This window comes from Hypanus sabinus, chromosome 6, assembly GCF_030144855.1.
Source record: "Hypanus sabinus isolate sHypSab1 chromosome 6, sHypSab1.hap1, whole genome shotgun sequence".
In the NCBI taxonomy this organism is placed as follows: Eukaryota; Metazoa; Chordata; class Chondrichthyes; order Myliobatiformes; family Dasyatidae; genus Hypanus; species Hypanus sabinus.
This window is the reverse complement of record NC_082711.1, coordinates 77,834,224-77,849,836: the sequence shown is the minus strand read 5'-3', so window position 1 is coordinate 77,849,836 and position 15,613 is coordinate 77,834,224. Positions and strand designations below refer to the sequence as shown.

At 40.5% G+C, this 15,613-nt stretch overlaps 1 protein-coding gene across 13 annotated transcripts in view; it reads right to left on the bottom strand.

Moving 5' to 3' along the window:
• grb10b (growth factor receptor-bound protein 10b) overlaps window positions 1–15,613 on the bottom strand; it is a 240,723-nt gene that overhangs the window by 67,793 nt on the left and 157,317 nt on the right. For all 13 annotated transcript variants that reach the window (XM_059972444.1, XM_059972446.1, XM_059972443.1 and 10 more), the window contains one exon: window positions 3,371–3,527. In XM_059972444.1, coding sequence (XP_059828427.1) covers window positions 3,371–3,527 — 157 coding nt within the window. The remainder of the gene's footprint in view (window positions 1–3,370; window positions 3,528–15,613) is intronic.

Here is a 15,613-nt window from a genome sequence, read left to right as displayed (position 1 = left end):
AGGCATAGGGAGCGATCCCTGCGAAAAGTGGGGTGGGGGGTGGAGGAAGGTATTCTTGGTGGTGGGATTCTGTTGGGGATGGCGGAAGGTCCGGAGAATTATGTGCTGGATGTGGAGGCTGGTGGGGTGGTAGGCAAGGACAAGAAGAACCCTATCCCTGTGGTGGTAGGATGGGGTGAGAGCAGACATGTGTGAAATGGAACAGATTGACGGCGGAGGAAGGGAAGCCCCTTTCGTTAAAGAAGGGAGACATCTCCTTTGTTCTGGAATGAAAAGCCTCATCTTGAGAGCAGATGAGGCAGAGGCAGAGGAATTGAGAGAAGGGAATAGTGTTTTTACAAGTTCAGGGTAGGATGAGGTATAGTCCAGGTAGCTGTGAGAATCTGTGGGTTGATAATAAGACATCAGTAGATAAGTTGTCTCCAGAGACAGAGACAGAAAGGGGAAGGAGGTGTTGGAAACAAACCAGATAAATTTGAGGGAAGGGTGAAAGTTGGAGGCAAAGTTAATAAAATTGAAAAGTTCTGCATGGATGCAGGAAGCAGTGCCAATACAGTTATCAATGTAGCGTAGGAAAAGTGGGGACAGCCACTAGTGTATGCTTGGAACATAGACTGTTCCACCTAGATGACTAAAAGGCAAGCTTAGCTGGGACTCATGTGAGTGCCATGGCTACACCTTTTGTTTGAAGGAAGTGGGAGGAACCAAAGGAGGAATTATTAAGAGTGAGGACAAGTTCTGCTAGATGAAGGAGAGTGTAAGTGGAGGGGAACTGGTTGGGAATGGCATCCAAATAGAAACGGAGAGCTTTAAGGCCTTCCTGGTGGGGGATGAAGGTGCATAGGGACTGGACATCCATAGTAAAAATAGGATGATGGAGGCCAGGGAACTTGAAATTAGTGAAAAGATCCAAAGCGTGTGAAATGTCACCAATGTTGGTGGGACGGGACTGAACTGGGGGGATAAGAGAGAGTCAAGGTATGCAGATTTGAGTTCAGTGGGTAGGAACAAGCTGAACCAATGGGTCTACCTGGACAAGCGGGTTGAGAATCTTGGGTAGGAGGAGGAATGGAAGGTGCGGGGTGTAGGAACTATGAGGTTGGTGGCAGTAGATGGGAGATCCCCAAGCTAAAAAGGTCAGTGATGGTATGGAAGACAATGACCTGATGTTCCTTAATGGGGGCCTGTTCCAGGGTTAAGTAAGAGGAGGCGACTGAGAGCTGTCACTGGGCCTCAGCAAGGTTGAGGTCAAGGAAGACTACTACAGCACCCCTCCCCCCCCCCCCCCACCATCTGCAGGCTTGATGGTGAGGATAGGATTAATATTGATGGAGTGGCGAGTAGAGCTTTTGGAAGGAGTGAGGTTGGAACTAGAGACAGGAGTGCGAAGTTGAGACACATGATGTCCAGTTGGCAATGAAAAAGTCCAGAACAGGCAGAAGATCTGGACAGGATGTCCAGGAAGAGGAGGAGAGTTGAACAGCAGAAGGGATCATTGGTGCGGGGTGGAGAGTCCTAGCCAAAGAAGTAGGCTCAGGAGACAGAGGCAGCGGAAGGAAAACTCAGCATCATGGCAGGCTCGGAATCACGGAGGTGTGGCTGCAGGGAGACCAAGGTGAGGCCGTTACTGAGGATAGAACGTTCTGCCTCAGAGAGGGGATGATGAAGACCGGGTATAGATGAGAGCTGGGACTGGAGGGTGGAAGGGGGATGGGGTTACTAAATCAGTGAAGAACTCATCAACCTTGTGTTCACATCATAATTACCCACAATAAGAATGAAACTCTGAATGACATACAAGTAAACAAAAGGGAGTTCATGGCCATGTATGAGTGAAAATAATTTGCAAAGGTGGAGGGAAATGAGGAGAAAGCAAATGGGAGCCTAGGAGCCCGCATGTATTTATCAGCACAGGTGCACCACAAGGCTATATACTTAGCCCCTTGCTCTACCTGCATTACATTTATGACTGTGCAGCTAAGCACAGCTCTAATGCCATATTTAACTTTTCTGACAACACCACTGTCATTGGCTGATTCAAAGGTGGTGACAAATCAGCATTTAGGAAGGAGAATGAAAATCTGGCTGAGTGGTGCCACAATGACAACCTATTACTCAATACCAGCAAGAGCAAGGAGCTGATTACTGACTTCAGGAAGAGGAAACCAGAGGTCCATGAGCCAGTCCTCATCAGGGGATCAGAGGTGGAGAGGGTCAACAACAATAAATTCCTTAGTGTTATCATTTCAGAGGAGCTGTCCTGCACCCAGGTCTTTGTAAGTACAATTATAAAGAAAGCACGGCAGCGCCTCTACTTCCATAGGAGTTTGCGAAAATTCGGCATGACATCCAAAAACTCTGATGAACATTTATAGATGTGTTTTGGAGAGTATATTAACTGGTTGCATCATAGCCTGGTATGGAAACACCATTGCCCTTGAATGAAAAACCCTACAAAAAGTGGTAGATACGGCCCAGTCCATCACAGGTAAAGTTCTCCCGACCAATTTGCATGGAGCGTTATGGCAGAAAAGCAGCACCCATCATCAGAGACCCCCACCACCTGGTAATGCTCTCTTCTCACTGCTATCATCAGAAGAAGGTATAAGAGTCTCAGGACTCACACCACAAGTTCAGCAACAGTTACTACCTCTCAGGCATCAAGCTTGTGAACCAGAGGGGCTAACTTTACTCAGCTTCATTTGTCCCATTACCGAACTGCTCCCACAACCTATGGACACACTTCAAGGATTCTTCATCGCAGGTTCTCGTATTTATTGTTTATTTACTTAATATTATTATTTCTTTCTTTTCGTATTTGCAGAGTTTGTCGTCTTTTGTCTATAGGTTGAACATCCAAGTTAGTGTGGTCTTTCATTGATTATATTATGGTTATTGAATTTATTGAGTCTGCCCTCATGAAAACAAATTTCAGGGTTGCATATGGTGCACTTTCATAATAAAATTACTTTGAACTTTGAAATGGTCTCCTCCTTTGATGTGATGAATTAGCCATGATAAAACCTGTTGATAATTACAATTAAAACAAAAAAATCTCAAAAGAGAGAAACAATATGATGTGAGTCAAGATATATTCCAAATATCATTGCAACAGTAACACATTTTTGATGTACTTATATCTGTATTTAAAAGATTTTTCATGATTTAATCCACTATTCATATTAGAAATATTTTATAGCTATACTGATGTTTTAAAATCTATGTTGCTCTGACAAGTAATAGAGGTTTTGTCAATTTTACTTTTCTTTAAACTGCACCTGTGCCCTACCATCAACAAAACATACCAATATTTGATGGCAGTAATAAACAATGCTCCCTAAATTTATTCAGTATTACATGACAATCTTACCTAGATTTTGATGTGGGTGATATTCAATTAAAGTCCAGCTACTGTCATCAACACAATGGCATCTATATATCAGCAGCTGGCAGACATCTCTGGCAGTCATGTCATATGGAAGTTCAATTGCTTTGCTTGTTCCATCTTCACTGAAAACTTTAATAACCTAACATAAAAAGGAAAAAAATGATCATTATACAGCTTAACTGATAAGTAAAGCAACCTATATTATAAAGATTAACGGAATGAACAACTACAGAAAATTGCACTTACTTCTGTGCCCAAAATTCTGAAATATATTTCAAGTTATAAAACAGAAAACCAGCAAAAACGTCTGCTTTCTTCCACTGGTTTTCAGTGCTAGCAACAGAACTTATTATCTATATCCTTCCTCAATTAACTGTGACCTCCTGCCATTAAAAACTCCCTTTGGCATTTTAATCCTTTGAACACAGAACATGAAACATTACAGCACAGTACATGCCTTTTAGCCCATGATGTTGTGCTAACCTTTCCCTATTACCAAAGCCCACCAATTTCTATCATCCATATGCCTATATAAGAATTTCTTGGATGTCCTTAATGTATCTGCCTCTATCACCAGCCTTGACAGGGCATTCCATGCACTCTGTATAAAAAACTTATCTCTGACTTCCTTCCTATACACCCCTTCAATCACCTTAAAATTATGCCCCCTCATATTAGCCATGAATGCACAAAGAAAAAATCTCCGGCTATCCACTAGATCTATACCTCATATCTTGGACACCTCAATCAAGTCACCTCTCATCTTGCTTCTTTGCAAAGTCCTAGTTCGCTCAACTTATCCTACTATCCTCCTATGACATGCTCTATAATTCAGACAGCAGCTTGGTAAATCTTCTCTGTGCTCTCTCTGAAGCTTCCACATCCTTAATGAGGTGGCCAGAACAGAACACAAAAGAACCCTTGAGTATTCAAGTTCAAATTTCAACTGTATTCATGTATACTGCAAAATGAAAGAACATTATTCCAGACTAAAGTTGATAATACAGTACATGCCCATAATTTGTTGAAAGTGGCAACATATGTAGATAGGGTCGTTAAGAAAGCTTTTGGGCACAATGGCCATCATAAATCAATGTATTGTGTACAGGAAACAGATTGTTATTTTGATGTTGTAAAACACATTGCTGAAGCCTAATTTGGAGTACTGTGTGCAGTTTTGGTCATCTACCTACAAGAAAGATGTAAATAAGGTTGAAAGAGTACAGAGAAAATTTACAAGGATATTGTCAGGTCTGGAAGACCTGAGATATGAGGAAAGATTGATTAGGTTAGGACTGTATTCCTTAGAATGTAGAAGATTGGGAGGAGATTTAATAGAGGTATACAAAATTATGAGGGGTATAGATAGGGTAAATGTAGCAGGCTTTTTCCACTGAGGTTGGGTGAGACTGCAACTAGACATCATGGGTTACGGGTGAAAGGTGAAAAGTTTAAGGGAAACTTCTTCACACAGAGGGTCGTAAGAGCATGGAACGAGTTGCCAGCACAAGTGGTGCACACAAGCATGATTTCAACATTTAAAAGTTTGGATAGGAACATGCACTGGTCCCAGAGCAGTTCAATGAGAGTTGACAGTTTAAGGGGTTTAGCATGGACTAAATGGACCAAAGGTCCTGTTTCTGTGTGCACTTTTCTATGAATATGTCATGAAATTCAGCCATTCTTTACAATTTAAGAAATTATGTTTCAAGAGCATCAACATGTGATGCAATGAAAATTTTCAGGTACATGAACACCAATCAAATTTAGAAATCAGAATAAAAGGAAAACAACTTTAAGCATTTTGCAGATTCCACAAATATAACAGCTTTAAAGGAATTTATGTAATCCAAATGCAATGTGAGCACTGCACTTCCACAGCCCAAGAGATCTAATTACTTGCAGCAAGGAATGTGATTTTGCATTATTATTAAACACAAACTAAAGATACTTGTAAAGGATATATCACAACTTGCACACTCCATTCACTTTAAAGGAGTAACTACAAGTAAAAGGTGGGGAGATCTGAATATTTAATTCATCATTAAACTACACAAGTCAATAGAGATTTCAGGATGATACTATGGAGCCAATGTTTCCACAGTCAATTAACATCCATTGTTCAAATGCATTTCCTGTGAACAATAGAAAAAAATGGAAGTCTGATTGTAATGACTCTTTCAATGAATGCTATAAATTCCTCAGCCACCATCAGTAGTTGACTTCCTTCTTTTGAATGCAAACCACACTGATGCAATGTTGTTAATTAATCAGGTCAGCCATCCTGATTAACTGTTTTATCATTTGAACAGAGAAAAGGTGTAACTCATAAAATGCCTCAATCAACTTCATGCTTGATTTAACTGTTCCAGCATTACTTTCTCCAAATACTAAATAGCAATTTTTGTTACCTTCCTATTAAACACAGTGAGTTAAAAGAAATCAGCATGACACCACTCTTTATGAAAGTCACAAACTGTCTTTTCTACAAAACATGTAATGAGTGAATGAGCTCTTTTGCAGGGATGCCCTTCCCCAGGTTACTCTAAATTGCTTTTATTTTCAAAAGGAATGTTCATTAATAATTATATTTACAGAAATGATATATAATACTGATGTGTAAACACTATGAACATCAGTGGATTAAATCACTACTGCAATTTAACTACCGTTACAGCATTCTTAGGCCCTGTATTCAAGCTTTTAAAGTTGCTAAATGTGTACTTCTCAGATCTGAAAATGTGTAAGTTTTATATAGATAGCTTGGGCACTTTATATTTCAAGATTCAGACCAGTTAAATCAACCATAGGTTACTTGGGAGATGACATAAGTGTTTTGAGCAAAATTGCTGGAGGAATTCAGCAGCCCAGGCAGCATCTGCAGATTTTCACTTTTATGCAATGGGTTTTTTGATGTGATTTCACCAATTCTCACAGAAGTATATGTTTTGTTCCAATAAGGACTGAAAAAAAGTGTAAATTATAGGTTACAAAATATCTTGATCATGCCAGAGTCTTGAGGTATATCATCAAAATAAAACATAATCATGGTTTGCTTACAAAGAAAAACCTCACATTCCTGAATCACATTTCATAAGCGGTGGATCTTTTGGATCACAAAAGAATTCAAACTACAAGTCCACTTCTATTTACTTCTTACAGAAACTATTTAATTTTCTTCTAAAATAATTTGAAAATATTGCTTTAATAATTTCATTGGACAAGGAATGTCCAATTAAAAACTTCATCAAGACAAATGAAAGGAAATGCCCTTGCTTTGGATGCACCATAAATAAAGCACCAAGGTTACTACCACACTAGACCTGATAATTTTGAAAACGCCAGTTTCGCATAAAAATGATAGGCATCCACACTATGCATTTTAAAAAATATCTCCGTCCACATTAAAACGGATATTTTGGCGAACCTCCTCCTACTGCGCGTGCACAGGACACATTTACTGGAAACAAGCGACATGTTTGGTGTCGAATCTCGCTGTGAAAGTGCGCGTTTGTTCAGTTACAAACTAGAAAAACAAACGACGGACAGCTGCTGGCTCTCATGCAGGAGGACTTAAAAGTAAAAACAAACAAATACTGCAACATATGGAGCCAACCGACAGGGAGTTCATGGACAGTATGACCCAGCTGACGACAAACATTGAAAAACTGATGGTCTCTGTTGCATTAATAAAGCCCCTTGTTAAATGTATAAAACACATCTGCATCAGTATTATCTTGTATTTCCATACAATGTTACGTTAGGCTGCTACACGCCTATTGTCAGAGAAGTACTTGCATATATAGGTAAACCACCTTCATACGAGCAAGGACAGAAAACGGCAAAGTGAGTATACTTATTTATTCAGTAAGTTATGGGTCAAAGTATTTGGTTAGTACATTTCTAACTCTTTTGGCTTCAGTCTCATTGCTGTCTGTTCTGAAATTGTTAGGTTGTGTTCAAGAAAACAATAAAACGACGCTATCTGTTCCGGCATGTCACGACAGCATTTTTAGATTTCTCTGGTTACCCTGTCCACACTGCTCCGGCCAATCTGGTGTTTTCAAATTTATACACCCTGGAGAGCATTTCTGAAATTCTCCGGCTTTAGGGGACGAAAACGCTGTTTTAAAGTGGACGGAGCGTAAAAACGAAGAGTAAAAGCTTCAGTTATGGATTTATCCGGTGTAGTGTGGATGTAGCTTAAGTAATTCTGGAGTTAGCTTGCATAAAAGTACAAATGACTTAACAGTTTATTTAAAGGGGAAATTAGAATTAGGTGTGACTCTGGGAGATCCTGCCCTATTTAAAGAACATAAGCCTGGATCTTCACTATCAAAGTCTGATCTTTACCACATAGGTTCTTGGAAGTGTACCATGTCTTATTCAAAGGGGATTTCTGAAGACCTTGGGAAAAAGTTGTTGATGCTCATCAGGCTGGAAAAGGATACAGAACTATTTCTAAAGAAAATAGGCTCCACCAATCCAGAGTCAGGTAGATGGAGGAAATTCAACACCGTTGTTACTTTCCCCAAGGGTGGTTGACCACAAAGACGACTCTGAGCAAGGTGTGCAATATTCCAGGAGCTCACAAAGAATCCCAGGGTAACATCTTAGGAGCTGCAGGCCTCTCTTGCATTGGCTAATGTCAGTGTTTGTGAGTCTACCATCAGGCAAGGACTGAACAACAATGTGTGCATAGCAGGATTGCAAGAAAAAAAACACTAGTCTCCAAGAACATTGGTGCCCATCTAAGGTTTGCTAAAGACCACGTGAATAAGCCAGAAGGATATTGGAAGAATGTTCTGTGGACAGGTGAGTCCAAAATAGAACCTTTTGGCTTAAATGAGGAGCGTTCTGTTTGGTGAAAAGCAAACACTGCATTCCAGCACAAGAGTCTCACCCCATCTGTGAAACGTGCTGGTAGCAGTGTCATGGTTTGGGTCTGCTTTGCTGCCCCAGGACCAGGACATCTTGTCATCATTAATGGAACTATGAATTCTGAATTATACCAGCAAATTCTGCAGGGAATCGTCAGGGTACCCATCTGTGAACTGAAACTCAAGAGAAAGTGTGTGATACAACAAGCCAATGACCCTAAACCAGGGGTCAGCAACCTTTACCACTGAAAGAGCCACTTGGACCCGTTTCCCACAGAAAAGAAAACACTGGGAGCCGCAAAACCCGTTTGACATTTAAAATGAAATAACACTGCATACAACGTTTTGTTTTGCCTTTATGCTATGTATAAATAAACTATAATGTGTTGCATTTATGAAATTGATGAACTCCTGCAGAGAAAACGAAATTACATTTCTGCATGCAACAAAAACATTTTGAACTCCGAAAAAAAGACGTTGGGTTGAAGGTTACTTTTAAGTAAAATACTCAACGTCTATTTGAGTCCTTCTTGTATTTATGAAAAACGCCAAACTTAAATTTGCCGCCAGCAGCAAACCAAAAATAACGTCAGCCAGCTGTCAACCTGAAAAATAAAAGGACTATTTCACTGAACAATGAAAACATATGAATATACGTAAAATAATACGCAATTAAAATATTTATCATACTTCTTCAGGTTGACTCACACCTGACAATGCAGTCGTATTCAGTAGGGATGGATCGATGCTTAGGGGAGTGACCGGGAAGGATAATGTGTTTTTTTCCTCTCTGAACTCACAGAAGCGTTTCCCAAACGATGTTTGCATTGCGATGATTGCAGAATGTAAATACTCCGAATTTATCATGTCGTGACATTGTTTGAACTCTCTCAAATTGGGGAAGTGAGACAATGTGCCTTTCTGTAAATCTCTGGCAAGCAACGTCAACTTGCGCTCGAATGCAAAACATCCCCCAACATGTGCAGGGCTGTACGTCCTTACCCCGTTGAAGAGCTGTGTTCAGCGTGTTCAGGTGCGCTGTCATGTCTACCATGAAGTGTAGCTTTTCCAGCCACTCTGGCTGTTCCAGCTCAGGAAAGTTGAGCCCTTTGCTGCCCAGGAAAGTTTTCACTTCTTCCAGACGCGCGACAAAGCGTTTCAGCACCTCCCCTCTGGACAGCCAGCGATAAAAACACGTTGTAGCGGTTGCTACACGCAGTCAGTAAACTGCAGTCAAAGATAGCTTTATTCGAACTAAACAGCCTTGCTTTTAAGCCTCCCTCAACCCGCCCCCCATGGGCGCGGATGCTGCAAAAGACACGTATGCACAAACCCCCGTAGGCTATCTCCCTTAGCCTGAACGCTGGCTAATTGTGAGCCGGTTCGGATGTGTCAGGAAATGGGTCGCCCGCCACAACGTCTTATTTAGATTGTACAAGATCACCATAATCTTCAAATTTAGATTTACATTTCAAAAACTAACAAACTAACATAAAAAACATATTAATTAAATACTGACCATGTAGCGGTGTGCTACACGCAGCGCTAAAATTACGACACGGAGTCGGTAACTGCAGTCGAAGGAAAAAAACTTTATTCGAAATCTTCAGCCTCACTTTTAAGCCTCCCTCAACCTGCCCCCCCCGCCCCATGGCGCAGAGGCTCCAAAGCTCTGTGCTCGCAAACCCCCGTAGGCTATCTTATTGTGAGTCGGTTCGGATGTGCCAGGAAAAGGGTCGCCACAACCAATTATTTCCCAAAGCAACAGGGAGCCGCAGCACAGACCTAAAAGAGCCACATGTGGCTCCGGAGCCGCGGGTTGCCGACCCCCGCCCTAAACACACAAGTCACTTTACCAAAGAACGGTTAAAGCAGAAAAAATCTCACGTTTTGAAAGGGCCAAGTCAAAGTCCTGACCTTAATCCTAGAGAAATGTTGAAGGACCTGAAGCAAGGAGTTCATGCAAGGAAGCCCACCAACATCCCAGAGCTGAAGCAGTTTTATAAGAAGGAATGGCCTAAAATTCCTCTAAGCTGATGTGTAGGATTGGTTCAAATACTTTTTCCAACAAATACATGTAATGAAGGTCTGACTTTCATCTAAGTCAAAATAATAGATAAACATTATTTGCCTAGACTAACAACGCAAACAATCATACTTTCCATTCACAGTCCGGGGTTCAAAGAGTATGGGAACCCATGTATTTAAAATCTGGTAGAAATTCCTTGAACAGCAATAACTTCCATCGCTCATCTTTTGCAAACTTGAGACATGCAGCAATTCATTTTTTGAACAAATGAAGTTTCCTCTGTGGTGTCCTTGCATGAACACTATTCTTATTCAGTATTTTTGTTATAGTGGGCACTTGAACAGAGACTTTAGCAAGTTCCAGATATTTCTGCAGGTCTTTTGCTGTTACCCCTGGGTTCTTAAATCACCTCCTTTGGCATTACACATTGTGCTCTCGGTGTGATCTCTGCAGGGCCCCCACTCTGAGGGAGACTAGCAAAGTACTGAATTTCCTCCATTTGTAGACAATTTCTCTTATTGTAGATTGAGGAACACTCAGATCTTTAAAAATGTTTTAATAGCTTCAGTTTCATACATTTCAACAGTTCTTCTAAAGTCCCCTGAAAGTTGTTTTGATTGAGGCATGGTGCATATGAACAGATCTTTCTTGAGAAAAGCAAGCTCTGTCAGTAGTCTGATTTGCTGTATTTTTTTATATATAGGGCAGGACACCTCTACAACTCACATTTCCAATCTTATCTCATTGATTAGAACATCTAACTCCAAATAACTTTTGTAAAATGCATTACCTCAGAGGTTCACATACTTCTCTGAACCTAGACTGTGATTGTTTTAAGTTGTGTACTCAGAATTGATGAGAAGTACAGTTGTTTATGCATTGGCAGATATGCTTTAGGCAGATTGTGTTTGTTTATTATTGAGACTTAGACGAAAATCAGAATACTGTGTATATATGAGGTTTATAACATTGCCAAGAATAACAGCAGGATTGAGGATTGGAAGCAGTTAAAAATCAACAAAGAAGAGGAAATTGATAAAGAAAGGTGATATTACAAAGAAACAGACAGACAGAAGAGGTTTTCACAGGTATATAAAACAAAAACAACAAGAGCCAATGTTATCCCCTTACAGACAGGAGCTGAATAATTTAGAAAGAGAAATAGCACAGGAAGCAAATAATTACTTTGTGTCTTGACAGAGAATCAAGGTTATAGCAAGAATGAGGAGTTGAAAGAACTACTAATCATAAAAACATCAGGGAAGTTGCTAAGCTTAAAAGTTCATAAATTACAAGACCTTGGCAATCTGTAGCCCAAAGTTTTGAAAGGAATTGCATTAATAACAGTGGATGGCCAGGTTATTATCTTTCAAGATTCTATGGATTTTCTGGAAGTTTAGTGGTGGATCGGAGGGGAGTAAATGTGACCCCAATATTTACTTCTGGTTTAAGATGGCGCTGGTGACCCTCACAGACTTCTGGCTGGCGGCTAACAAAACTAAATACAAGGATAAAAACTAAATACTTCGTTGGCCACACTTTATCTGGCAAACAATTGTCTGCAAGTCCTCCTACCGACTTACAGGCAACTTGATGTGGCAGAACTGAGGTAAGGTGAGGTGGCAGGTCTGTTGCTGTGAGCATGGAAAAACATAAAGGGTCAGGCACACATCGAATTGAAACCATGGAGTCCATGCCCCAGAGCATGTCAATGCTACTGAAACAATGTTCCAACAAAGAATTACAGGCCGAATCAAGGTGGTGAAGTCCGCCATATCTAAGCAGTAGAATCTGTTGTTCAGACACGGATTTATAGGCTAAATTGAAGTGGTGAAGTCTGGCATCTCCTAGCAGCAAAACCTGTTATTTGGATGTAAATTTCACCCCCAGGTCAGATTAAAAAAGCTACGGGCCAGTTTAGATCGCGGCTCTAAGCAGCGGAACCTGATGCCGGGCCAGATTGAAAAGGTCAGGGTGTAAGGGCCTGAGGCAATGTGGAACTGGTTCAATACGCTGTGCACTGTGTTTATTCAGCTCTGCACTGAACTATGGGACTCTCTTGTGGTCCTCAGTTCAAAAACACTATTTGCTTGTGGTTACTGTTTGCATGATGTTTTATTTTATTCCACATTGGGTGTTCGATAGTCTTTTTTATGGGTTATTTTATTCTTTAACTTTTTATGGGCATGATATGGTTTTTAATCTCTGCGCATTGTGTGTTAGTCTTTTTTGGGTGTCTGTTAGGAGACAAATCTCAAAGTTGTATAATGTATACATAATTTGATAATAAATGTACTTTGAACTTTAAAAAAGTAGTGAAAAATAGGAATGACTGCAATGTCAATTAATGAAAATTAATTGTTTGCATTTATAATGAAACATATGCTAGAATATCTTGCTTGAAGAGTCTACATGCCTTTATGAAAGGAAAATGGTGTTTCATTAAACCCCTTGAGCACTGAGGATATATCCAGTAAATAGACAAGCAAATAAAATGCAATTAGAATTTCAGACAGCTTTCAAAAGCCCCACATAGAAATGGTCAACAAGGCTAGAGCATGTGGCGACCCATTTCCTAGCGTATCCGAACCGACTCACAATTAGATAGCCTACGGGGGTTTGCGAGCACAGAGCTTTGGAGCCTCTGCGCCATGGGGCGCCGGTTGACAGAGGCTTAAAAGTGAGGCTGAAGTTTTCGAATAAAGTTTTTTCCTTCGACTGCAGTTACCGACTCCGTGTCGTAATTTTAGCGCTGCATGTAGCACACTGCTACAAGCATATGGAATCAAGGATAATATACTGACATGGACTGGGAATTGGGAATTGCTTTTTGGACAGATTGCAAGAAGTAGGAATAAATGAATCTTTCTTAAGTTAGCAGACTGTGACTCAAGGAGTACTGCAGGGATTGATGTTTGGACCTAAATATGTATATCAACAGGATTCTAACAGGAGCAAATGTATTAACTTGTATTAACAAGTTTGCTGATAATGCTAAACTAGGTGGAATTATGTAAAAAGGAACTGAGGTATTTGGACAAACAGAGTGAGTGGGTGAGAAAATAAAAGTTGGAATATGATGTGGAAAAATAAAAGGTTATCCACTTTTGTGAATATAACAGAAAAGCAGAATAAATTGTAAAATAAGAGTGAGCAATCCTGATGTTCAAAGGGATCAGAATAAACTTGTACGCAAGTCACTGAAGGCAAAACAAAGCAATAGTGCCAAAATAGAAGATCAACCATGACCTTGATGAATAATGGAGCAGGTTTGAAGGGCCAGGTGGCTCACTCTTACTTAATAAATCATTTTCAAAAAAGATTTGCTGGTAGTTTAACTTTGTATAATATAATGAACGATTTGCTGTTATTAAATGTAAGCTGCTTATATGAAAGGGACATTAAAGGAACAACATTGCACGTCCTCCCCATGGAATGAGTAGGATTTTCTGGGTGCTCCATTTTATTTCACAATCCATACATGTACCAGGTAGGTGAATTGCTGACTGTAAGTTATCCTGTGATTAGGATTGGTTTAATCAGGTTTGTCAGGGGTTGCTGGGCCTACACAGCACTGTATCTCTAAATTAGCATTCTGCCTTTGAAGGAAAGGGTACACATAATAGTCTGTTATTACCAGCCTAATGAAGTGTATTTATTACACACCTGACTTGTGTCTTGCAGATGGCGAAAAGCCTTTAAGTGTCAGATGGCAAGCCAGTTGCCAGAGCATATCCAACCTGTGAATAGCTCTTGTTGCAATGTATTTATTCAGCTGGTCTAACTGAGTTTCTGGTCAACAGTGACCCATAGGATATTGATTGTCAGGCACTGGATGGACTAAAGCAAAATTCTTCCTTATTGGATATGGTTATTTCTTGACATTTCCATGGAAATATTACTTGTCATTTATCAGTCCACAAGTGAATATTGTCTAGGTTTTGCTCCGATGGTCGATGCTCGAAGGAGGTCGATGGGGGGGGGACTGGACAATTCCGCGACGGGACTGGACAATTCTGTGAGCTTCAACATGCACTTTAGACTGTTCCATTAAAATGGGCCCTTTGTCTTTTTATTTTCTTTACTAACCCAATAGAATAAGATTTATAAGGTTCATTCATTTAATTGCATACTTTGTACGTCTGATATTTCATGGTTTGGATTTGTAACTGGGCAATACATCATACAGCATCCACATAAATGAGATTTCGCAAACTGAGAAAGACAGAGGCTGTTTTACCCTAGACAAACGTATGCTGGCTGAACCTCAGGGAAACATACTGATTACCACAGAACATTACAGCACAGAAACAGGCCTTTTGGCCCTTCTTGGCTGTGCCGAACCATTTTCCTGTCTAGTCTCACTGACCTGCACCTAGACCATTTCCCTCCATACCCCTCTCATCCATGTACCTGTCAAAATTTTTCTTAAATGTTAAAAGTGAGCCCGCATTCAACTGGCAGCTCATTCCACACTCCCACTACTCTCTGTATGAAGAAGCTCCCCCAATGTTCCCTTTAAACTTTTCCCTTTTCACCCTTAACCCATGTCCTCTGGTTTTTTTTCTCCCCTAGCCTCAGTGGAAAAAGCCTGCTTGCATTCACTCTATCTATACCCATCATAATTTTATACACCTCTATCAAATCTTCCCTCATTCTTCTACGCTCCAGGGAATAAAGTCCTAACCTATTCAACCTTTCTCAGTAACTCAGTTTCTCAAGTCTGGGCAACATCCTTGTAAACCTTCTCTGCACTCTTTCAACCTTATCAATATCCTTCCTGTAATTAGCTGACCAAAACTACACAGAATACTTCAAATTCGGGCTCACCAATGCCTTATACAACCTCACCATAACATTCCAACTCTTATACTCAATACTATGATTTATAAAGGCCAATGTACCAAAAGCTCTCTTTACAACCTTATCTACCTGTGACGCCACTTTTAGGGAATTATGAATCTGTACTCCCAGATCCCTCTGTTCTACTGCACTCCTCAGTGCCCTACCATTTAGCTTGTAGGTTCTACTTTGGTTGTCCTTCCAAAGTGCAATACCTCACACCTGTCTGCGTTAAACTCTATCTGCCATTTGTCAGCCCATTTTTCCAGCTGGACCAAATCCCTCTGCAAGCTTTGAAAACCTTGCTCACTGTCCCCTACACCTCCAATCTTTGTATCATCAGCAAATTTGCTGATCCAATTTACCACATTATCATCCAGATCATTGATACAGATGACAAATAGCAATGGACCCAGCACTGATCCCTGTGGCACATCACTAGTCACAGGCCTCCACTCAGAGAAGCAATCCTCC